This window comes from Pleurodeles waltl, chromosome 8 (assembly GCF_031143425.1).
Source record: "Pleurodeles waltl isolate 20211129_DDA chromosome 8, aPleWal1.hap1.20221129, whole genome shotgun sequence".
In the NCBI taxonomy this organism is placed as follows: Eukaryota; Metazoa; Chordata; class Amphibia; order Caudata; family Salamandridae; genus Pleurodeles; species Pleurodeles waltl.
In genome coordinates, this window is record NC_090447.1 from 73,523,810 (window position 1) to 73,549,247 (window position 25,438).

Below are 25,438 nucleotides of genomic sequence, written 5' to 3' on the forward strand. Positions count from 1 at the left end.
AAAAAGTGGGGGGTAACTGCAACAGGGAGCCATTTCTTTACACAAGCCCCCCCCAGCCCACAGGCAAGGAGACTCAGCCAAAGCTGGGAGAGTCTTCCTAGTCTGTCAGGCGAGGAAGAGTAGAGGAAATAGGCTGGTTTGTTGCAGGGCCTACTCTGCCTTACATCCTCCTGCTCAGGTCATTCCCCCTGGGGAACTGACCCACTTCCACAGTAATAGGACCTAGTCTGAATTGCCTCTTGTCTGTGTCTTTAATGTCTCCACCCATTCTCTCTATTTTGAGGTTAGAGGTATCCACCTCTGCTAATCTTATCTTAGCCAGGGTCACCCCTAGCTTACCCAAAGAGGTTACCCAGAGCTGGAGTAACCCCACCATGACCAACAGGGTCAGGGGGCCTAATTTGCTATTCGGCATGGGGTCAAGACCACCATGCCAAGGATAGTGCAGCCATAAAGGCTAACACCCAGCAGAGGCCACTGACAGCTGTCAGTGCCCAGAACCACACCTTTAGCTCTTCACCTACAAGGGAAGGGGCTAAGTTACAGGCTTCTTTGGGTTCAGGGTGCCTGTCTGCTGTATTAGAGTGGGGGGTTACCACATCTTGTAGTAAACACCCTTCTTCCACTCTTTCTTCTGTTAGCTGAGGAGCCACACACTCAGGCTTAACAGTTGCCTGACTAGCCAGGACTTCTTGTGAGTAAGGTTGGACTGTACCAGTGCCACTTTTGGAGTTCTCCCCTACTGGAGCAGAATCTCCTTGGCTTGCTGGAACCTTGGCTAAAGGTTGCCCACCTTTCCTAGTCTGTTTTCTTTTCTTTTTCTTCTGGGGCCTACTTGCAGTTACTGCAGGGGCAGGACCTCCAGAATCCTTGGGAGAGGACTGGCACTGGACCAGTTCCTCTCTTGGGCTCTGACTAACCTCTGGGTAGTCATTTCCAAGGAGACAATCAAGGGGGAGGTCTGTACTGACTACCACCCTTCTCCAGCTAAAAGTCCCACCCACTTCTATGGGCACAAAAGCCACAGGCCTATCAGTGACCCTGTCTGGGCTAACTCTTACTCTGGCCATCTCACATGGGATGTACTGGTTTGAGAACACCAGCCTGTCATGCACAATAGTGTGACTGGCACAAGTGTCTCTCAGGGCAGTGGCTGGGATTCCATTCACCAGTAGGTGGTGGAAGTGTCTACTTCCCTCTGGAATCTCCAACTCACCTGTTGGGCCCATTTTCCAGTTGAAAGCTATGAAGACCTCCTCATCTGAGGAGTCATCCCCAATGGCTACACTGGTTACCCCTGGGATTTTGCTAGGGGGTTTGTTTTTGGGACAAGAAGTGTCCTTGGTGTGGTGCCCTGTGTGTCTACAGTTATGGCACCATGCCTTAGTGGCATCCCAGTTCTTACCCTGGTACCCACCTTTGTTTTGGGTTGTGTCTTGGGACCCACCCACCTGTTCTGGTTTTTGGGGGCCTACAGAGGACTCTTTTTCTTTGTTTCTAGTGTCACCCACTTTCTCCTGGGGAGGTTTTGTAACCCCTTTCTTTTGGTCACCCCCAGTGGAAGTTTTGGTTACCCTAGTCTTGACCCAGTGGTCTGCCTTCTTTCCCAATTCTTCGGGAGAAATTGGACCTAGGTCTACCAGATACTGATGCAACTTTTCATTGAAGCAGTTACTTAAAATGTGTTCTTTCATAAACAAATTATAAAGCCCAACATAGTCATGCACTTCATTTCCAGTTACCCAACCATCCAGTGTTTTCACTGAGTAGTCAACAAAATCAACCCAGGTCTGGCTCGAGGATTTTTGAGCCCCCCTGAATCTAATCCTATACTCCTCAGTGGAGAACCCAAAGCCCTCAATCAGGGTACCCTTCATGAGGTCATAAGATTCTGCATCTTTTTTAGAGAGTGTGAGGAGTCTATCCCTACACTTTCCTGTGAACATTTCCCAAAGGAGAGCACCCCAGTGAGATTTGTTCACTTTTCTGGTTTCACAAGCCCTCTCAAAAGCTGTGAACCATTTGGTGATGTCATCACCATCTTCAAATTTAGTTACAATCCCTTTGGGGATTTTCAACATATCAGGAGAATCTCTGACCCTAGTTATGTTGCTGCCACCATTGATGGGTCCTAGGCCCATCTCTTTTCTTTCCCTTTCTATGGCTAGGATCTGTCTTTCCAAAGCCAATCTTTTGGCCATCCTGGCTAACTGGATGTCCTCTTCACTGGAGTTATCCTCAGTGATTTCAGAGGTGCTGGTCCCTCCTGTGAGGGAGCCAGCATCTCTGACTAGTATTTTTGGAGTCAGGGCTTGAGAGGCCCTGTCCTCCCTAGATAGGACTGGTAGGGGGGAATCTTCCTCCAATTCACTATCATCTTCCTCTGTGTTATCCACAGAGGGGTTGGCTCTATCATACTCTGCCAACAGCTCCTGGAGCTGTACTTTGGTAGGTCTGGAGCCCATTGTTATTTTCCTTATGTTACAGAGTGACCTTAGCTCTTTCATCTGGAGATGGAGGTAAGGTGTGGTGTCGAGTTCCACCACATTCATCTCTGTACTAGACATTATTCTTCTAAAAGTTGGAATGCTTTTAAGAATCTAAAACTAGTTCTAGAATCTAATTCAAACTTTTACAAACTTTTAAACTCTAAAAGAAATGCTAACAGGGACTAACACAAGGCCCTAGCAGGACTTTAAAGAATTTAGAAAACTTTTCAAATTGCAAAAATCAATTTCTAATGACAATTTGGGAATTTGTCGTGTGATCAGGTATTGGCTGAGTAGTCCAGCAAATGCAAAGTCTTGTACCCCACCGCTGATCCACCAATGTAGGAAGTTGGCTCTGTATGTGCTATTTCAAAGTAAGGAATAGCATGCACAGAGTCCAAGGGTTCCCCTTAGAGGTAAAATAGTGGTAAAAAGAGATAATACTAATGCTCTATTTTGTGGTAGTGTGGTCGAGCAGTAGGCTTATCCAAGGAGTAGTGTTAAGCATTTGTTGTACATACACACAGACAATAAATGAGGTACACACACTCAGACAAATCCAGCCAATAGGTTTTGTTATAGAAAAATATATTTTCTTAGTTTATTTTAAGAACCACAGGTTCAAATTTTACATGTAATATCTTGTTTGAAAGGTATTGCGGGTAAGTACTCTAGGAACTTTGAATCATTACTTTAGCAGGTATACTTTTTGCATAAAACACAATAAGCTGTTTTAAAAGTGGACACAGTGCAATTTTCACAGTTCCTGGGGGAGGTAAGTTATTGTTAGTTTCAACAGGTAAGTAAGGCACTTACAGGTTTCAGTTTTTGGTCCAAGGTAGCCCACCGTTGGGGGTTCAGAGCAACCCCAAAGTTATCACACCAGCAGCTCAGGGCCGGTCAGGTGCAAAGGTCAAAGAGGTGCCCAAAACACATAGGCTATAATGGAGAGAAGGGGGGTGCCCCGGTTCCAGTCTGCCAGCAGGTAAGTACCCGCGTCTTCGGAGGGCAGACCAGGGGGGTTTTGTAGGGCACCGGGGGGGACACAAAGTAGCACCGAAAGTACACCCTCAGCAGCGCGGGGGCGGCCGGGTGCAGTGTGCAAACATGCGTCGGGTTTCCTTCAGTTTTCAATGGGAGACCAAGGGGTCTCTTCAGCGATGCAGGCAGGCAAGGGGGGGGCTCCTCGGGGTAGCCACCACCTGGGCAAGGGAGAGGGCCTCCTGGGGGTCACTCCTGCACAGAAGTTCCGTTTCTTTAGGGGCTGGGGGCTGCGGGTGCAGGGCCTTTTCCAGCCGTCGGGAAATGGAGTTCAGACAGTCGCGGTCAGGGGGAGCCTGGGGATTCCCTCTGCAGGCGTCGCTGTGGGGGCTCATGGGGGACAACTTTGGTTACTCACAGTCGTAGAGTCGCCGGAGGGTCCTCCCTGAGTTGGTTGTTCTCCACCAGTCGAGTCGGGGTCGCCGGGTGCAGTGTTGCAAGTCTCACGCTTCTTGCGGGGAATTGCAGGGGTCTTTAAATCTGCTCCTTGTAACAAAGTTGCAGTTCTTTTGGAGCAGTGCCGCTGTCCTCGGGAGTTTCTTGTCTTTTTCGAAGCAGGGCAGTCCTCAGAGGATTCAGAGGTCGCTGGTCCCTTGGAAAGCGTCGCTGGAGCAGGTTCTTTGGAAGGCAGGAGACAGGCCGGTAAGTCTGGGGCCAAGGCAGTTGGTGTCTTCTGGTCTTCCTCTGCAGGGGTCTTTCAGCTCGGCAGTCCTTCTTCTTGTAGTTGCAGGAATCTAAATTCTTAGGTTCAGGGAAGCCCTTAAATACTAAATTTAAGGGCGTGTTTAGGTCTGGGGGGTTAGTAGCCAATGGCTACTAGCCCTGAGGGTGGGTACACCCTTTTTGTGCCTCCTCCCAAGGGGAGGGGGTCACATCCCTATTCCTATTGGGGGAATCCTCCATCTGCAAGATGGAGGATTTCTAAAAGTCAGAGTCACCTCAGCTCAGGACACCTTAGGGGCTGTCCTGACTGGCCAGTGACTTCTCCTTGTTTTTCTCATTATTTCTCCTGGACTTGCCGCCAAAAGTGGGGGCTGGGTCCAGGGGGCGGGCATCTCCACTAGCTGGAGTGCCCTGGGGCATTGTAACACGAAGCTTGAGCCTTTGAAGCTCACTGCTAGGTGTTACAGTTCCTGCAGGGGGGAGGTGTGAAGCACCTCCACCCAGAGCAGGCTTTGTTTCTGTCCTCAGAGAGCACAAAGGCTCTCACCGCATGAGGTCGGAAACTCGTCTCAGCAGCAGGCTGGCACAGACCAGTCAGTCCTGCACTGAACAATTGGGTAAAATACAGGGTGCATCTCTAAGATGCACTCTGTGTGTATTTTTTAATAAATCCAACACTGGCATCAGTGTGGGTTTATTATTCTGAGAAGTTTGATACCAAACTTCCCAGTATTCAGTGTAGCCATTATGGAGCTGTGGAGTTCGTTTTTGACAGACTCCCAGCCCATATACTCTTATGGCTACCCTGCACTTACAATGTCTAAGGTTTTGCTTAGACACTGTAGGGGCATAGTGCTCATGCACATATGCCCTCACCTGTGGTATAGTGCACCCTGCCTTAGGGCTGTAAGGCCTGCTAGAGGGGTGACTTACCTATGCCACAGGCAGTGTGAGGTTGGCATGGCACCCTGAGGGGAGTGCCATGTCGACTTAGTCATTTTCTCCCCACCAGCACACACAAGCTGGCAAGCAGTGTGTCTGTGCTGAGTGAGGGGTCCCTAGGGTGGCATAAGACATGCTGCAGCCCTTAGAGACCTTCCCTGGCATCAGGGCCCTTGGTACCAGGGGTACCAGTTACAAGGGACTTACCTGGGTGCCAGGGTTGTGCCAATTGTGGAGACAATGGTACAATTTAGGTGAAAGAACACTGGTGCTGGGGCCTGGTTAGCAGGGTCCCAGCACACTTCTCAGTCAAGTCAGCATCAGTATCAGGCAAAAAGTGGGGGGTAACTGCAACAGGGAGCCATTTCTTTACAACCTACCACAAATCGTAGGTAACATCAGTGGGCAGGCAGGATGGGGATGTGGAAATAAGAGTCCTGCAAGTCCAACGCTACCATCCAGTCTCCTGGGTCCAAAGCAGACAGAACCGGAGCCAGGGTGAGCATTTTGAATTTCTCCTTCTTGAGGAAGTAGTTTAGGTCCTGAAGGTCTAGGATAGAATGTAAGCCCTTGTCCTTTTTTGGTATCAGAAAGTAGCGGGAATAACAACCACGACCTACTTCTGGCACAGGGGCATTTTCTATAGCTCCCTTGGCCAAGAGAACTGCGACTTCCTGGCGGAGAAGTGCCAAATGATCCTCTGGAAGGTGATTGAAGGATGGTGGCATGGGTGATGGGGGAGCAGGTTCGAAAGGGAGAGAGTTGCCCTTTAGAACGATCTGCAAAACCCACCTGTCTGTCGTGATATGTTCCCAGTGGGGCAGGTGATGGCGAATCCTGCCACACACAGGACTGGAGAGAGGGGACGGAGTAGGAGGGTTTGGAGGCTGCAGCGGGGGCAGAGGTGGACTGGGCAGACCTCTGGTTCCCTGTCCCACGGCCACGTGGGATTCTGAGTCCCTGGCCACACGTAGGCTGAACAGCGTGTGAGGCATGGTGGCTGGGTGGAGGACGCGACAGGGAGCCCCTTCCGTGCCCACGAAAGGGGCGAAAAGCGGATTGTGGTGGGCGAGGGGCAGAGGAAAGACCGAGGGACCGAGCGGTAGCCCATGAATCCTTGAATCTCCCCAAGGCTGAGTCCGCTTTGTCTCCGACGAGAGGGGAGCCATCAAAGGGCATGTCCATGAGTGACTGTTGGACATCCCCTGAAAAACCAGAAGTGCGTAACCAGTCGTGGCATCATAAGGCCACCGCTGTAGCAACCGATGTGCCCAGAGTTGGTCGTGTCCAGCCCACAACGGATTGGGAACTTTGCTGCATCTCTCCCATCGTTCACAGCTTGGGAGACAATAGCACAGGCCTCCTTCTATATACACAGCAGGACTTGCGCAACCGTATCCCACAAAGAGTGGGTATAGCGGCCCAAAAGGCACGCATTGTTCACAGACCGCAGCACGAGACTGGAGGAAGAAAACAACTTCTTGCCAAACTGTTCCAGCCTTTTGGATTCCCTATCTGGGAGTGTGGAAGGGAATGCGCCTGAATAAGAGGAAGCCTGTATAACAAGACTTTCAGGCGTGGGGTGTTGGGACTGGAATTTAGGGTCGTTCGGAGTGGGTTGACGGTGGCGTGTGATAGTCCTATTCACAGGAGCCCCTGTGTTGGGTTTGGACCATGTACCCAAAAGGACATCGGTGAGGGCCTCATTTAATGGCAAAAGGGATTCTGAAGTAGAAGCCCCAGGCTGAAGCACCTCCGTCAGGAGATTAGACCTGACCTCAACAGTGGGAAGCTCGAGACCAAGGACCTCAGCTACCCTACTGACCACCATACCATAAGTAGCTCCCTCCGCCGTAACCACGGTAGGAGGAGACAGCATGCCAGCGTCCGGAGAAGTATCCGGACCACTGGCTTCGCCCAACTCCAGCTTTTCCCGGATCTGCGCTAATTTGCGCTGACAGAAAAAGAACTGACGTCGGTGCTATGAGATAGCGCCTATATAGGTGACCACGATGTCACTATGGCACATAAGATGCTGCTTGGAACTTAACGAAGGCACCCATCGGCGTGCTGGGGTACTGCGCACAAAACAAAAAAAAAATCTTTCAGATCCAGTCTAACACCTGGGGGAATTCTAAGGCAAGGAATCTGCGTCTAGATGTCTCTATCAAATAAAACAAGATAGTAAAACCACTGAGTTGGCTCAGCACCTTGATTTGTGCATGACCCATTGTGACCTGATTTCCTGCTGCATCTACGCGTTTGCTATCTGTATCAGGAGAAGGTGTATCTCCAGTACTCTGGGAGGCTGCCCTATTCCTTGCAATTGTTACAACCAGGGTATCAGCTGTTGGGTGTCCTCTGATATAAAGTGTATCAGTAGGGGAAGTCTTGTATTTCGGTCCAGTGCATGGTGTTAATACCCTAGATTTGACTGGGTCTTGGAATCTTTCAGCATTGACCCTATCATTGGTAAGTACAGAACGTAGCGTTGTCTTGGAGTGTCTCAAAAAAGTAAGTTTCTTCCTCCGTGGTATGCATCTGCAGTATGCTAAATGACACCATGGTAGGAGGAAGCATAGTCATGCGGTGACGCTTTAGCTGGGACTGGCACCTTTAAGTCTGGGTCTGGTAGCACTACAATGTACGCGTCCCAAGGTTCAGGGCTTTGGGGAGTGGCTCCCTGCGAGCCTGTATAGTGATTAGGGTTCACAGTGTTTGCATTGTCTGGATGTGTGATTGTTGATGACAAAGGTTGTGGACGTGGTGTAATGTCAAGAGGCATGGGACTAGTGACCTTATGCACCACACGCTTTTTTCTTTGGAAAAGGCTGATGCGGTTCAATGTCCAGCCTTTTCAGTTTGTGGCAAATGTTCCTCTTCCAGAAAACACTTTTTGACCATTATTTCTTTAAGATTTCAAAAACATTTCCCTTTTTATCTGTTGCTCTTTTTTAGGATCCCAAGATCTTACAAGTTTTTTTCTTCTTGTGCTGTAATAGAGCTTTGGATGACAAGGTTATCGATGTCAATGATTTCTTCAGAGTCAACGTATGGCTTGGCTTTGACAGGGCATGCTGTGCCAACACCGTACATTTAGTCTGGTCCAACGGCTTTGTCAACCCCAAAGGAAGGCAGGGTGCTGAAGGTTTTTATGTGCCATAGGGTGCACAAGTATTGGTGGCTTTTTGGCACAGGGCGCTACTGTGAGGGATGTGTGTCCCATGTCTGTCTTGTGGTCTGGAGGGCAATCGGGATCGAGCTCAGTCTAATCCTGCCTCGCTCCAAGGCACACTTGGTGTCGGCCAGAACCCAAAGGATGAGGCACATCAAGGGGATGGTAGGAGGGATGAGGGGGTAGTCCTTTGGTATGTGCAGAGGTCTGGGAACCTCGAGTACTCGCGGTCTGTGGTGTTATATTCGTCCTGCGTCCCGAATCAGATGCTGTCTGTATTCCAGAGGTTCCACAGTCCATATCGACTTGTCGCTGTTTTCCTGGTCATGTTGGCTGGAGTCACTAGAAGCAACAGTGCATACTGCACAAGATAGTGCCCTGCTTACACAAGAACGTCCGTTTCCTCCTTGTCCCCAATTCTAGCTGCCTCTCCCGCTATCTCCATAGTATGAGCTCGGCATCTGTCGTGTCTGGAGCGTAAAGCTTTCTTATTCTTAAACAGGCAGCACAGTCCTCCGCGCTGTGCTCCAGCAGTAAGCAGAGGTTGTAGACCTTGTTCTGGTCAGAGCATGAGTATTTTGTCCCACATTGAGGGCACTTCCTGAAAAGTCTCTTTTTAATCTTCCCTGGAGTCAGGCATTCTCAGTAGAAATTGGAAGGGGCTCGTGTTGAAACTGACCCAAACGGAAAGGTCAGTGAAAACTTGAATCTGACATCGGATGAGGCAGAGTTGGATTCTTCGAGTAGAGGCCGCTACAAGTCCGCTGCGCTTCCAAAGGCTGTTAAAGCCTCAGAAATGCAGACATCTGGTACAATTTGTCTGAATCCGATGGCGGAGATCATTCGAAGACTGGAGCCACTGAACGTGCACAATCTCTCGACCAGGAGACTCAACTACAGCAATTAAGGACTCCTTCGAGAAAAATAAGTTGTAGAGTCTGAGACCAACACTAAATGGCAGGAGTGTGCACAGCCTTTGTATCTGAAGCAAACACATGATAACGAATATCTATATTTCCCTCCGAGGAAGAGAGAAACTTTTCAGCAATGGAAGGAGTATACCCCATACAGGGGAACATATTTTGCAAAAGGTATCTCAAAGTGTCTGCAAAGTTCAAAAATCACATATGGGGTATCGTAGAGCCAAGTCTTGAAACCTAGAGCAACCAGAAACTCCACTGCAAACAAGGTATCTCCAGAAACTATTGGACTTCACCTAACATCAGTAAAACTGCATCTAACTCCAGCATAGAAACGTTGCTATAGAAGATGTGAATACAAGGGCAGCATAACATACTAAAGTCTTATGAAAGATCAAGGACATACTTATAACGTTGTTGCAGAGAGGTCATGGGAGTAAGATGGCGAGATGCTCAGGGATTGTCCTTCCCAGCGAGTCTCTCAGAACGGATCAACAGTCTACACACCAAAAAGGTTAAACTCCTAGCATACTTGCTTTTAGCAGCAAAGTTGGAGCTACTAGTGACATGCGAGACATCAAATAAACACACAGGAACCTGGCTAATAAGGATTTAGTTCAAACGGGAGATGGAAGAGCTAGCAAAGAACAAAGAAGAGAGGCAGAATCATGAAGACTTGAGGCCACTAGTGAAGAAACCTAGCTTAGGACTCTTGAGACGCGAGTTACTCAAGATTGAAAGCCCTACACATCACAGAAGGAGTGCCTGATGAAAATACCAATAGGTGACTGCTGATGACAGAGAAAGCAGAGGAAGATTTAGGGGATTTGACAGGATTATTGTTGTATGGGTTTTCTTTCCTGGAAACAATATAATGCTATGTGTTTTTAAAGCACTAGGGTGTTTTAAACATCAATAAAATTGAGTGAAACTAAAAGTCTATCCTCCAGGATGTACCTTTTAGAGAATAAAATTGTTACTGGGTAAGTAGGCCCATCATAAACCTACCACTGCCAAGACACCACATTTTTTTGATCGATCAAATCAGACATCAATATATTTAAGTACAAAAAAAACTGTTTGCCCCCTACCCTCGACTCCAGTGGGTAAGATGTTTTAAGATGAGGAGGGCAGACCCTATTCCGCTGCTGTAGCTCAGCTATCCTGTTAAAATCTTCCAGTGGGTCTGGTTCGTCCTGGCCTGCACCAATGTAAAAACTATTTCTGCCTAAAACAAAGGGAGAGAGGGAAGATTATACTTTGCATAAAAGAAAAGATCAACATCAGATGATAGTCACATTTAATTAACACAGTATTGTTTGTGAATAAGCTGCTTCTCAACATATGTCCCAGCCAGACAGTATTCAACAAGTTGTAACCCAGAATGGTTGACCATGGGGCTCTAAAAAGTTTCTCAACCCCATCCCTGCAGTTACTGAGGAGCCATAACGTAAAACGGTGCTCATATCCAGTGGCAACAAAAAGGAACATTAAAAAGTGACAGGTAATAAAACTTAATTTGCATCTGGCAACATTTTCGCTGCTTAGTAATAACCCAATACAACAAAAGAGCAAACAAAGGGATATTCTATCTCATGTATAAAGATCACAAAAGCCTGAAACTCAAATCTAGTCTTGGCAATCAAGCAAGGCTTAGCATGAAGCTGGGCTAAACTTCATGTGTGCACAAGGTAATAGACAATGTCAATCATATTACTCAGATAACTGTAGACTATGCAAATTGTAGGAAGCTGGCCCAGTGTGTGGTAGCACCTATTGTATTACACCTTGTACTGGGTCCAGGCAAACCCCAATTAAATAGTCTAACAGTGTCTAGACAGCAAGGGCTCTCCTGGGTAGCTGTGTTGAACAGCCAAGACTTATCTAGAAGGCATGTGAAGAACTTGCAATGCCACAGTAGTCACACAGTAACTTATCACAGATGAAAGGAACCACAGAATGTTGTAAAAATAAAGGTACTTTATTATAGGCACATGAAACTAGACTACCATTGGTATATCTCCCTTGTGAGGTATGAACACACAAGATATACACAGGTATTCAGGAAAAGCATTAATTAGCAAGGTCCTTATACGGGGTCAAACCATATCCTTAAAAAAAAAAAATGGAATGCAAACGAGTGTCCCCCACTAGAGTGTATAGAATAGTTAGACATGCGCTGGAGGAGAGTAGAAACCGAAAAGGTAAGTACCTAGAAGATACATAGCAGCCAGGTGCACAGAGATAAGTTAGCCGGTTTTCCCCATAGGCATGGGGTCCTCGCAGTTGGAGAATGCAGAAGCAGGCCCAGGCCAGTGGAACCCAAAGGTAGATTCCAGATGAAGAAGACCTGCAAAAGAAGGGGAGGAAGTCAAGTCCACGCATGAATAGCCACGTGGGGTAGGAGCCAATGCCCACCGTTCTGTAGCTGAAGATCCGGGTTGACGGTGATAGGTGCAGTCCAGCTGCGGGGCTCTGGAGCTGCAGAGGAGCCCCTGAAGTCACCTACGCGCTGTCTCTTGACCGTCGTTGGACTGCAGATGGGACAGTGATCAGGATGCCCACCAACAAGCAAATGCAAGAGGAGCTGTTGGACGTTTTGCAGAGCTGTGGAGGTCCAGAAAGGTCCCGGGGACTAGACCCTTGGAGGGGAGTACGGACTGACCCTCAGAAGACAGGGGAACCAGCAGTCAGTCGGAGCCCCCACATGCAACCCACAGGCAGCAGGCACAGTAAGTTGCAGTGAGGCACAGTCAGCACACCAGAGGATGAGGCCCACGTCGCTAGAGCAGCAGAGAGGAGACTATCCTTGCAGAGATAGAGTGCTGGGGGTTATGCTACTTGGAGCCTGAAGATTCCTGGGAGCAGGAGTCAACAAGCCTTGGTTGGTGCAACAGTCGCTGTGTACAGGGATTCTGTCCCAGTGGCAAAGGCAAGGGCTTACCGTCTCCCACGTTGGACAGAAGGCAGAGAGGACCTAGGGCATCCAGCAGAACAAAAACCTGTGCTGGAGAATCTTCGCAGATCCGGAGGACAGAAGATCCCACCAGCCAGGTGTTGTTGCCTTAGGTGCCTGCGGATACAGGGGAGTGACTCCTTCACTCCCAGGGAGATTCCTTCTTGCTTTTCTTTTTGTTGCATCTGCAGTCTTGCCAACCCTTGAGGATGCACAGCCATATAAATGTTGTAGAATGCCAGCAGGAGCCACGGAAACAATGTTGCAAGGAGAAGTCTTCTCAGGCATTGCAGTCTTGTTCGGTTCTTGTGCTGCCTAGCAGCAGTTCCGGAGCCCACGAGCAGAAGATGTCTTGGCAGAGAGGTCCTGGTGGAGTCTTGCACGACGAATCTGGGGACTCACCTTGAAGGGAGTCCCTAAATAGCCCCAAAAAGGGGTTTGGTCACTCTCTGGAATGACCACCTATCAGCAGCTACCTGGCCTACCCAGTCTGATACTCCCAGACGCCTCTGTACACCTTGGTTTCAAGATAGCAGAACCAAGTGGCCACCTGGAGGAGCTTTAGACACCACCTTAGGGGTGGATCTGGAAAGGGGAATGGACACTACCCTTTCCTTTGGGCATTTCGCACCAGAGCAGGGACCAGTGGTCCCTGGATTGGTGCAAACCGGATTACGTGAGGAGGGCACCAAATGTGCCCTTCAAATCAGTATGAAGGCATGGGGACGCTACTCCTCCCCAGCAACACCCATTTCCACAGGAGAGGAGGTTGTACCCCTCTCCTACAGGAAATCCTTTGTTCTGCTGATCCCTGCCTGAGCTGACCTGGTCAAGCAGCAGGAGGGCAGAATCATGTCTGGGGGCTGAAACACTGCGGGCTGCCCGCAGACCCTGGAATACAGGCAGAAGCAGAAATGGGGGATCCTCTAAGGAATCCCCAGAGTGCATGGAATCATGCCACCAATACTGGAATCAGTATTGGGGTATGATTCTGACATGTTTGATACCATATATGCCCAGGTTCGGAGCTACTATTATATAGCTGGACCACAGTGGCCAGTACATAGCTAAAATGGCTTCCCTGCACTTGCAAGTCCAGGTAATTGAAACTGGAGCTAGTAGGGGCACCTCTGCTTATGCAGGAGTGCCTACACACACAGGAAACTGCACCCTGCCCTTTAGGCTGAGAGAGCCTACCACAGGGATGACAATGACCTGGTGTAGTGACCAGCAGTGAAAGGATGCATGCACTTTTCACACAGGATGCAAAATGCAGGCATACTACATGCCTATGAGAGACCCCTGGTGTATCAATGCCATGGGTACCCAAGTACCATCTACCAGGGACTTATAGGGGTACACCAGTATGCCGATTGTGGGGTGTTAGAGGTACCAAGACAACCAAATATGGAGGAGAGAGCACAATCACTGGGGTCCTGATTAGCAGGATCCCAGCGAACACTGTCTAAGCACACTGACATCAGGCGGCAAAAAGTGGGGGTAACCATGCCTGAAAGAGGGTACTTTACTATACAAATAATTTATATTTAAGTTGTGCTAGTAAATTTATCTTGTGGATTAACTAAAAATCTGGCATGGTTCCAAACCTTTCAAATCAAAGCTGGCCTGTGCTGACGTTAATCTCAAGTAGCCTAATATCACTCCATAAATGTAGGCAGTGTGTTTGTGAAGCCTTCTCTATTACAGACTTCGAATTTATTGCAAATAACTAAGTTGATGCTCATTGTGACAGGTCGACTGAAGAAATAAAGCTTATACAGAGTCCAGAGCAGAAGATTTTTTACAGCCTCTGTGGGATTGGACAGAATTAGACACAACAAGGCTGGATATACTGTTTGACATTCAGAATAAAATAGGAATACAGAATACAAATATAAATCTGATTTTGTCGAACACTGCAAGGCATGCCTACACTACACCCTCTAGTAGAATGGGTTATTACTGGTACCAAGAAAAGATCAGCTTTCTTTCTAATAGCCTGATAATTTATCTAGATGTAGACTCTTCGTCATTTTTAATAGGGTGACCTGAGCACAGCTTTGAAAGTGCATTAGATTGCACTATTTAACAATTTATGTTTTTAACTCTAAGTGGCCCAAACAGGTTCCTGTTACATGAACAAAAATTGCTTTCGCCTAGCATAGCAACACGGATAGGCTAATTAATGTGACATTCTGACACAACTTTCAGAAGGCATGGGATTCTGTAAAATCAGAAAACAATACCAACTTTTCTAGTAGAAGTAGTGGTTATAAGAAAATGTGGGTTTAATGCTGGAAACTTTAACTTGCATGTCTATATTGTCTCAATAGGAGGATCCAAATTCTTAGAAAAAACAAGCCAAGTTTCTACATGGCACCAGAGTTTTCAAGGAGGACACTCTTGAGCTCTCTGGCATTCACGTTTAGAAATATGGATGTACACAATTTGCTTAAAGATTTTTTTATCAATATGCAGTTTTGACTAACAGGCAAACTGATTGACCAGTACTGCAGCAAAGATTTTTGCAGACCTTGGTAGAATTAAGTATAGACAAGTGAAGCAAATCAAACAAAACCTTTTTAGTATATCAAGTTTATTTTATGAACTTCTACAGAGCAATCATGTGGATAGAAATGTCTATAAACGGGGACTTCAGGAGCCAAGCAGTGAATGTATTGTGAGTTAATATAAGTCCTCCGCTCTTGAAAAAAAAGCTCCACCAGCAAGAACACTGATATTCTATAGATGAACATATTTCTTACATTCAGTAACACTTTCTGGAGGATATTATATATAACCACAGATTTCAAACATTAGAATATTCCCCAAGGAGCAGCATGGATCATGAGCTATTTCATAGCAGTGCTCCCACGTGTATCTAGGTGGTGCATACAGCAATGGAAGTAAATGCCACCCATGCAAGCCAATGACACTATTTCTTCCTTTCTGCGTCCTCCAAGGCAGAGGGTGATAAAGGTGACAACTGTTGCACATAGAGTGCCAAGTACTAGCTTAGGACCTTTTAAGGTGTCAAACAGACCACTACACATAACGAGAAGGTGGTATGATGGTGAGGCAGAACAAGTTGCTTTCAGTAAAGAGCTTTCTGGTAAAGACCATCTAGCTGCAGAATCCTCACCTTTTGAGTATACCCCAGATGTCAGACTGGATCCAGTAACTTTTCTGCAGTACCTCTACAAGCTAGAAGGTGGTGCCATGCGGCTCTCCACCGACGCTGTTCCTGTTCGGAAGAGACGTGCAGGACTTAAATAGGCGCAGGTAGAGCTGATGGACCAGCAGGACAGGAAAGTGGAAATAGGTGTCCTGCAAGCTAATGCCACTATCTAGTCTCCACGGGCAAGGGCAGACAAGACACAGACCAGGGCAAGCATTTTGACTTTTGTAGGAAGCTGGCTCACTAAATATTATATAAAAATGAGATATAGTGTGCACAGAGTCCTGGGTTTCCCCAAGAGGCTTGACAGAGGAAATAATCGATAATACTAATGCTCTATTTGCGGTAGTGTGGTCAAGCAGTTAGGCTTATCAGAGGGAATCAGAGGGTAGTGTTAAGCATTTGTTGTACCCACACAAGCAATAAGTGAAAACACACACTCAATGACTTAACTCTAGACCAATAGGTTTTTATATAGAAAAATATTATTTTGTTAATTTATTATTAGAACCACAAGATTAAGATTGCAGGTAAGTATATTAAATGAAAAGTACTTTGCATAGGTATAGTCAGAACTTTGAACCAAAACAGTAATGTACACAGTTTTTCATAAAATGGCAATAAGCTATTTTAAAAGTGGACACTGCAATTTCAACAGTTCCTGAGGGAGGTAGGTACAGTTAAGTTATCACGGTAAGTAAACTTACAAGTTCAGACTTTGGGGCATAGGTAACCTACTATTGGGGATTCAAGTTAACCCCAAGCACCCAGCATCATCAACACGGGGCTGGTCAAGTGCAGAGGTCAAGCAGGAGCCAAAATAACATGGGTGCCTAGGGAGAGAGGAGGTTCTCTGGTTCCGGTCTGCTTGTGGGGTGGGGGGATTTGGGGAGGGGGGGTTTGGAACACAGTGTGCAGCCTGCTGGTTGTTGCTGTACCGGTGGTGGATTTCTCACGGGCCTGGGGGCTGTGGGTGCAGTACTTCTCCAGGTGACTGATATCTTCATCCCGGACAGTCACTGTCGGGGGGGCCTCCGGATTCCCTCTGCAGGCATCGACATGGGGGTGCAGAGAGGTCAGTCCAGGGTGGACATGTCGTCAGAGTCGCTGGGGGATCCACTCTGGGTCGTTGGTTTCTCTGGAAACGGGCCAGGGGCGTCAGGTGTAGAGTGGTGGGGACTCACGCTTCTGGAATGTGGTGAGAATACCTTTAAAGATGGTTTCTTCTTTCATGGTTGGACAAGTCCACTCTCCACAGGAGTTCTTGATCCTTCTTAGTAGGTGCAGGGGAGTCCTCCGAGTCGGTAGAGGTTGCTGGGCCTGCAGGATGTGTCGCTATTTGTTGTGCAGGTTCTCTGAAGCAGGAGATAGGCTGGTAGGTCTGGGGCCAAACCAGTTGTCTTCCTTCTTCTCTGCTGTGTTTTTCAGGTCAGCAGTCCTTTGTAGGTCGTCAGGAATCTGAAGAGCTGGGTTCAGGGTCGTGCCTAAATACTTAATTTAGAGGTGTGTTAGGGTCACAGGGCAGTAGCCAATGGCTATTATCCTTGAGGGTGGCTACACCCTCCTTGTGCTCCCTCGCTTTGGGGAGGTGAGCACATCCCTATCCCTATTGGGCTAAATCCTCCAAGACAAGATGGAGGATTTTCCAAGAAGTGGATCACTTCAGATCTGGTCACCTTAGGAGTGGACCTGGCTGAGGGGGTGGTGACTCCTTGTTTTTGTCATTATTTCCCCAGACTTGCTGCTAAAAGTGGGGGCTGCGTCCAGGGTGCGGGCATCTCCACTAGCTGGAGTGCCTTGGGGCAGTGTAACACCAGGCTTGAGCCTTTGAGGCTCACAGCCAGGTGTTACAGTTCCTGCAGGGGGAGGTGTGAAGCTCCTCCACCCAGGACAGGCTTTGTTTCTGGCCACAAAGGCACTCACCCCATGTGGTCAGAAACTTGTCTGGAAGTGGCAGGCTGGCACAGACTGGTCAGTCACTAACAGTAGGGCTAACATACAGGGGGCATCCCAGGGGGATGTTAAAAGGTAGAGAAGGCTCAGAAGCAGTCTGACCAGTGTACAGGAGTTTTGTAACAATATGTTTTTACTTCAACAGTGGGAGGCTTAATGTCAAGGAATTCTGCAGTCCTCTGTATAACTATTTTAGCCAAGGGCTTCAGCCTTCCTACACATACCTACACCATAGTATGCACATTCTTCAGTGGCTGGTCAGAGAGAAAAGGGGAGGTGTCTAGCCCATTATCGTCTTGCAATCTTGGAAATCTTTGTCCTAGCTGTCAGAATAGAGCTCAGTAGACTTATCACCCTGATCAGGATCATTATTAGAATCTGTGCCAAATTTATTTTGATAATGTCTGGCGAGAGAAAAGTAATCAGTCTGACTCGGATGGGGCATCTGTCAAATTCGGACCAGCGTAGAGTTGGTGTCAGAAAAGAAAACCAGGATCGCCACCTCGACTAGCTAGCTAGTATCTGCGTCAACATGCCCAGGTCTGGAACGGGTAAAGGTGCCATTTGTAAGCGAGTCTGTAGCGAACGGAGGAGCTTGAGCATAACTGAGTGAAACTTTAGTTTGACTTGGCATGGATAAAGGCCCAGGAAACTCTGGTTGTGCCAGAACCAGCAGTGAAATCGGCTTCGAAGTATGCAGATTTCAACAATAGGAACAGGACTTGGCGCCACCCATGCGCTTGGTCACATGAGTGTGAAAGAGTGGAACTCCACTTCAACGTCTTATGCTTAACTGAGGATTTTCAGCTTAATGAAGACCAGCCTCGAGAGATGCTCCAGGAACAGGAGTGGTAGGGTTATAAACTTTAAACTTGCAGCAATCCCGGTGCTGCGTCTTCTTGTGCTTGGTGGAGTAAAGTTTCCCCTTACGTTCCCTGACGGCCTCAGGTTCAGTAACATGCAGTTCCCACAAGTCTTGGAGTCTTGGCTCGACTACAGACACCACAGGCAAACCTTGTGAGGCTTTCTGTGATGACAGGGTTCCCAGGGCACCAGGACAGTCCGGGGTTACTGGGCTCTTGTTGCATCAACTGGAATGGTTCAATGCTGGTGTCCTGGGACCACAGTATTACTTGATCCCACACTGGATAACCAAGTACTCCTCAACAGCACTTGACACTCAGGTTAGCGAGACAGAACAGTCCAAGGCTTACTCAGAGGTCAGATGGGTTCTACATTCAGAATACAGTTTACACCGTAATACCAATGTAGGAAGCTGGCTCTGTATGTACTATTTCAAAGTAAGAAATAGTGTGCACAGAGTCCAAGGGTTCCCCTTAGAGGTAAGATAGTGGCAAAAAGAGAATTCTAATGCTCTATTTTGTGGCAGTGTGGTCGAGCAGTAGGCTTATCAGAGGGTAGTGTTAAGCATTTGTTGTACACACACAGGCAATAAATGAGGAACACACACTCAAAGACTTACTCCAGGCCAATAGGTTTTTATATTGAAAAATATATTTTCTTAGTTTATTTTAAGAACCACAGGTTCAAGATTTACAAGTAATACTTCAAATGAAAGGTATTTCGCTCAGGTATTCTAGGAACTTTGAATAATCAAAATATAATGTACAGTTTTGACAAAAATGGCAATAAGCTATTTTAAAAGTGGACACAGTGCAAAAATCAACAGTTTCTGGGGGAGGTAAGTAATTGTTAAGTTCACAGGTACGTAAAACACTTACAGGTTTCAAAGCTGGGTCCAAAGTAGCCCACCGTTGGGGGTTCAAGGCAACCCCAAAGTTACCACACCAGCAGCTCAGGGCCGGTCAGGTGCAGAGGTCAAAGTGGTGCCCAAAACACATAGGCTTCAATGGAAACAGGGGTGCCCCGGTTCCAGTCTGCCAGCAGGTAAGTACCCGCGTCCTCGGAGGGCAGACCAGAGGGGTTTTGTAGGGCACTGGGGGAGGAGGGGGCATCAACGATGCAGGCAGGCACGGGGGGCTCCTCGGGGTAGCCACCACCTGGGCTAGGCATAGGGTCTCGCCTGCACTGGAGTTCGGTTCCTTCAGGTCCTGGCTGCTGCAGGTGCAGTGTTGGTTACAGGCGTCGGGTCCCTGGTTACAAGCAGTCGAGGTCAGGGGGAGCCTCTGGATTTCCTCTGCAGGCGTCGCTGTGGGGGCTCAGGGGGGGTCAACTCTGGCTATTCACGGGCTCGCAGTCGCTGGGGAGTCCTCCCTGTAGTGTTAGTTTTCCACAGGTCGAGCTGGGGGCGTCGGGTGCAGAGTGTAAAGTCTCACGCTTTAGGCGGGAAACGTGAAGTCTTTAAAGTTGCTTCTTTGTTGCAGAAGAACGAGTTACTTACCTTCGGTAACTACTTTTCTGGTGGATACATTAGCTACCTGTGGATTCCTCACCTAATGAATACTCCCCATGGCGCCAGCATTCGACGGAAATCTTCTTCCTAGCTTCTGCACGTCGACGAGGACGTCACATTTGCCCACGTGACGCCGTCTGACGTCATACAGGCAATAAGAGGTCCTCGCTGACGTGCCGACGTCAGTACCAACATTTTTTACGTGCTTGAGAACAATAATCCCATGTAATGAAAAATAAAGGCAACATTTCATAACATCGCAAACTACACCTCATTGTAAGAAGATGGCTATAGATTTAATAAAACCTCTTTTTTTTTTTTAACAATACATATATACACTAAATATTTATATACACAAATAAATATATATATACAAATATCCATATATACATAATCTACACCAGTCCTCAAAACCAAGAGGAGCAGGCTCAAGGATTACTTGGTAAGACCAAAAAGGCACGGGGAGGCGGGTGGGACCGTGAGGAATCCACAGGTAGCTAATGTATCCACCAGAAAAGTAGTTACCGAAGGTAAGTAACTCGTTCTTCTGATGGATACAACTACCTGTGGATTCCTCACCTAATGAATAGAGTCCCAAAGCAGTACCACGCCCGGTGGTGGGTGCCTGTATGGTCAAACCAAGAAATCCTGCAGCACTGACCGTGCAAAATGGCCGTCCCTTCTGACCTCAGAGTCCAAGCAGTAATGCTTCGCAAAAGTGTGAAGGGACGACCAAGTTGTGGCCTTGCAGATGTCGACCACAGGAACACCCCTAGCCAAGGCCGAAGTGGCCGACTTAGCCCTGGTGGAATGGGCTCTAATACCATCAGGAGGATCCTTCTTTGCTAAAGAGTAACACATTTTAATGCAAAGAACAACCCACCTGGAGAGTGTTCTCTTGTGGACTGCCTTTCCTCTCCTCCTGCCCACGTATCCGATGAAAAGCTGATCATCCAGCCTGAAATCCTTCGTTCTGTCTATGAAGAAGCTTAACGCCCTCTTTGGGTCCAAGCGATGAAGTCTCTCTTCTTCCTTTGAAGGATGAGGCGGAGGATAGAACGTGGACAGCGTAATTGTTTGAGCCAAATGAAAGGGTGAAACAACCTTCGGAAGGAAAGCAGCCTTGGTCCTCAACACCACTTATCCCCATAAAAAGTTGTATAAGGGGGTTTTACCGATAAGGCCTGCAACTCACTCACTCTCCTTGCAGATGTTATGGCCACCAGGAAAACTGTTTTAATCAATAAGAACCTTAATGGACAAGAATGCATAGGCTCAAAAGGGGACCCCATAAGGAAAGTCAGGACTAAGGACAAATCCCATTGAGGCATAACAAAAGGTTTTGGAGGGTATTTATTCATAAGGCCCTTCAAGAATCTAAGTACTATAGGAGATTTAAATAACAATGGTTGGTCTGGGACACAAATGAAGGCTGACAAGGCAGACAAGTAACCTTTAATAGTAGCCACTGCACAACCTTTCTGCGCTAAAGACAAAGCAAAAGATAAAACATCTGACATATGATCACGTAAGGGATCAATCTGTCTCTCCCCACACCATGCCACAAATTTAGACCACCTATTAGCGTAGATAGATTTAGTGGAGTGTCGCCTGGCCGCTAAGATAACATCCACTACATCAGGTGGGAGAGAGAAGGAACTCAGGTTGCCCCGTTCAATCTCCAGGCATGAAGGTGCAGGCTCTGGAGGTTGGGGTGTAAAACCTGCCCCTGCGAATGCGAGAGGAGGTCTGCCCTGAGAGGGAGACGGAGCGGAGGGCACATTGAGAGTTGGAGAAGGTCGGAATACCATACCCTCCTTGGCCAATCCGGAGCTATTAAGATTACTTGGGCCCGGTCTTGGCGAATTTTCCTCAATACTCGAGGAATCAAGAGTATGGGGGGGAAACGCGTAAAGCAACTGGTCGCACCAGGTTCTCTGAAAGGCGTCCCCCAAAGCCCCCTGCACCGGATACTGGAGGCTGCAGAATAACGGACAGTGCGAGTTCTCTCGAGTGGCAAACAGATCTATCCGAGGGATCCCCCACATTTGGAAGATTTGACGGACTTGATCCGGATGGAGACGCCACTCATGGTCGGCCGAGAAATGGCGACTGAGACCGTCCGCACGTACATTCAAGACTCCGGCCAGATGATTTGCTACCAAGCAAATCTGATGGTCCTTTGCCCAGGACCATAGTCGAAGAGCTTCTCTGCAGAGAAGGTACGACCCTACTCCTCCCTGTTTGTTTATATACCACATCGAGGTAGTATTGTCCGTCAGGACCTGAACCGACTGACCGCGAAGGGATGGGAGGAAGGCCTTGAGAGCCAGACGTACAGCCCGCAACTCCAACAGATTGATATGAAAAATCTGTTCCTCTGGAGACCAAAGCCCTTTGATCTCCAGATCCCCCAGATGAGCTCCCCACCCTAGAGTGGAAGCATCCGTTATGACCGTGGCCACTGGTGGCGACTGCGTGAACGGCCTTCCTTGTGAAAGATTGTTGCCCGCAATCCACCACTTCAAGTCCGCAGCAGCATCTCTGGAGATCTTGACAGAACCTTCGAGATCTCCTTTGTGTTGAGACCACTGCCTTCGGAGGCACCACTGAAGAGCCCTCATGTGCCAGCGATCATGCGTGACCAACAGTATGCAGGAGGCAAACAGACCGAGCAGACGAAGGACCTTGAGGACTGGAACGACCGCTCCACTTCGAAACATTGGAACCAACTCCTGAATATCTCGAATCCGCTGAGGCGGAGGAAAGGCTCGATCCAATGTTGTATCCAGTACTGCCCCTATGAACAGGAGGCGTTGAGAGGGCTCTAGGTGAGATTTGGGCACGTTCACCGAAAAGCCCAGGTCGAACAACAACTGGGTTGTCGACTGCAGATGATGCAACACAAGCTCCGGGGACTTGGCTTTGATCAACCAGTCGTCCAAGTAAGGGAATACTGCTATCCCCTTCCTTCTGAGCTCTGCCGCAACCACCGACATCACCTTCGTGAAGACTCGAGGTGCCGAAGTAAGACCGAACGGGAGGACCGCAAACTGATAGTGCTGCGACCCCACCACAAACCGGAGATACTTCCTGTGTGACTTGAGTATCGGGATATGAAAATAGGAATCCTGCAAGTCGACAGACACCATCCAATCTCCATTGTTCAACGCCAAAAGCACCTGAGCTAGGGTCAGCATCTTGAACTTTTCCTGTTTGAGGAACCAATTCAAGATCCTCAGGTCCAGGATTGGTCTCAACTGACCATCCTTCTTGGGAATCAGGAAGTACCTCGAGTAACAACCTTGACCCCTTTCCTGCTCTGGAACCAACTCCACCGCGCCCTTTAAAAGGAGGACTTGAACCTCCTGTTCTAACAACACGAGGTGGTCTTTTGAACAATAAGATGGGCGGGGCGGGATGGGGGGTGGAAACTCCTGAAAGGGAAGGGTGTAGCCTTTTCCCAAGTTGTCTGATGTAATAGCTGATAACCCAAGTGTCTGATGTAATAGCTTCCAACTTGTGAAGAAAATGCAGTAACCTTCCCCCTACAGGAGAGGAGTGAGTGGGAATTAGTGGAAGCCTAAGGCTGCTTCCCCTGCTGCACCCCTCCAGAGGACGAGGAAGAGGCAGAGTGCTGCTGAGAGGCTCCCCTGGTGCGGACCCTACCACTCCCTCTAATTGATCTAAAGGTGAGAGAAGAGGCAGGTTGTTGGAATCTCCCCCGAAAGGAAGAGGAGGAAGAGACACGCCCAAATCCACGAAACCTCCTAAAAAATCTGGAGGAGGCAGAAGAAGCGGCTTGCAGTCCTAATGACTTGGCTGTGGCCCTGCTTTCTTTAAACCTTTCCAAGGCCGAATCCGCTTTGGCCCCAAAAAGTTTGTCCCCATCAAACGGGAGGTCCAACAGGGTCGACTGCACGTCCGAAGAGAACCCTGAGTTGCGAAGCCAAGCCTGTCTCCTCGCAACCACAGCCGTGCCCATCGCTCTAGCCACTGAGTCAGTTGTGTCCAACCCAGATTGGATAACCTGGGTTGCAGCAGCATAGGCATCCGACACGATATTCAAGAGCCCTTGGGGAAGCTCCGTATGCGATGATGTTATTTCGTCCATAAGAGCATAGATGTACCTCCCCAAGATACATGTAGCGTTGGTGGATTTCAACGCCATGCTACAGGACGAAAATATTTTCTTGGATTGTGAGTCCAACTTCTTGGAGTCTCTGTCCCCCGGCACCGTCGGAAAAGATCCAGGCGCAGAGCTAGAAGAACAGGAAGCCTGGACCACCAAGCTCTCCGGCGTAGGGTGTCTGGACAGAAAGTCAGATGGTGCAGCCCGATACCTCCTGGCCACAGCCCTATGCACCGCCGAGGAAGATATTGGCTTCTTCCAAACCTCCAATACCGGATCAAGCAAAGCCTCGTTAAATGGTAAAAGAGGCTCTGCTGCAGTAGAGGCCGGATGTAGGACCTCAGTTAATAAATTCTGTTTCGCCTCCGCTACCGGCAAAGGCAGTTCGAGGAAGTTAGCTGCCTTTCTTACTACAGCGTGAAAAGTGGCTGCCTCCTCAGTATACTCCCCTGGAGATGACAAGTCCCACTCAGGGGAAGTATCCAGCCCACTAGCTGTATCCAGTCCATGAAGACCTCTTATTGCCTGTATGACGTCAGACGGCGTCGCGTGGGCAAATGTGACGTCCTCGTCGACGTGCAGACGCTAGGAAGAAGATTTCCGTCGAATGCTGGCGCCATGGGGAGTATTCATTAGGTGAGGAATCCACAGGTAGTTGTATCCATCAGAAAGTTGCAGTTTGTTGAACAGGGCCACTGTTCTCGGGAGATTCTTAGTCCTTTAGATGCAGGGTAGTCCTCTGAGGATTCAGAGGTCGCTGGACCCTGTTGGATGCGTCGCTGTTGCAGTTTTCATCGAAATAGGGAGACAGGCCGGTGGGGCTGGGGCCAAATAAGTTGTCGTCTCAGTCTTCACTGCAGGGCTTAAGGTCAGCAGTCCTCATTCTTTAGGTTGCAGGAATCTATCTTCCTCGGTTCTGGGAGCCCCTAAATACTGAATTTAGGGGTGTGTTTAGGTCTGGGAGGGCAATAGCCAATGGCTACTGGCCCTGAGGATGGCTACACCCTCTTTGTGCCTCCTCCCTGTGGGGAGGGGGGCACATCCCTAATCCTATTGGGGGAATCCTCCCTCTACAAGAGGGAGGATTTCTAAAAGTAAGAGTCGTAAGAAAAGAGGGGTGCACTGTTCCAAAATAAATGGGACTATTTTCTACAGGAGCGAGAACCCTCAAGCATCACATTGGATGTAAGATTTCATCATTGGGAAAGATCCTCGTTAGGCCGGCGCTGTAACAAAAGGGGTGAGCCTTTGAGGCTCACCGCCAGGTGTTACAGTTCCTGCAGGGGGAGGTGAGAAGCACCTCCACCCAGTACAGGTTTTGTTCCTGGCCACAGAGTGGCAAAGGCACTCTCCCCATGTGGCCAGCAACATGTCTGGTGTGTGGCAGGCTGGCAAAAACTAGTCAGCCCACACTGGAAGTCAGGTAGGTTTTCAGGGGGCAACACTAAGATGCCCTCTGGGTGTATTTTACCATAAAGTGTACACTGGCATCAGTGTGCATTTATTGTGCTGAGAAGTTTGATACCAAACTTCCCAGTTTTCAGTGTAGCCATTATGGTGCTGTGGAGTTCGTGTATGACAGACTCCCAGACCATATACTCTTATGGCTACCCTG

General features: G+C 48.4%; 1 protein-coding gene across 11 annotated transcripts in view; it reads right to left on the reverse strand.

The window, feature by feature from the left end:
• Positions 1-25,438, reverse strand: part of NUMA1 (nuclear mitotic apparatus protein 1) — a 443,588-nt gene that overhangs the window by 68,671 nt on the left and 349,479 nt on the right. For all 11 annotated transcript variants that reach the window (XM_069203745.1, XM_069203747.1, XM_069203751.1 and 8 more), the window contains one exon: positions 10,322-10,458. In XM_069203745.1, the coding sequence (XP_069059846.1) occupies positions 10,322-10,458 (137 nt within the window). The remainder of the gene's footprint in view (positions 1-10,321; positions 10,459-25,438) is intronic.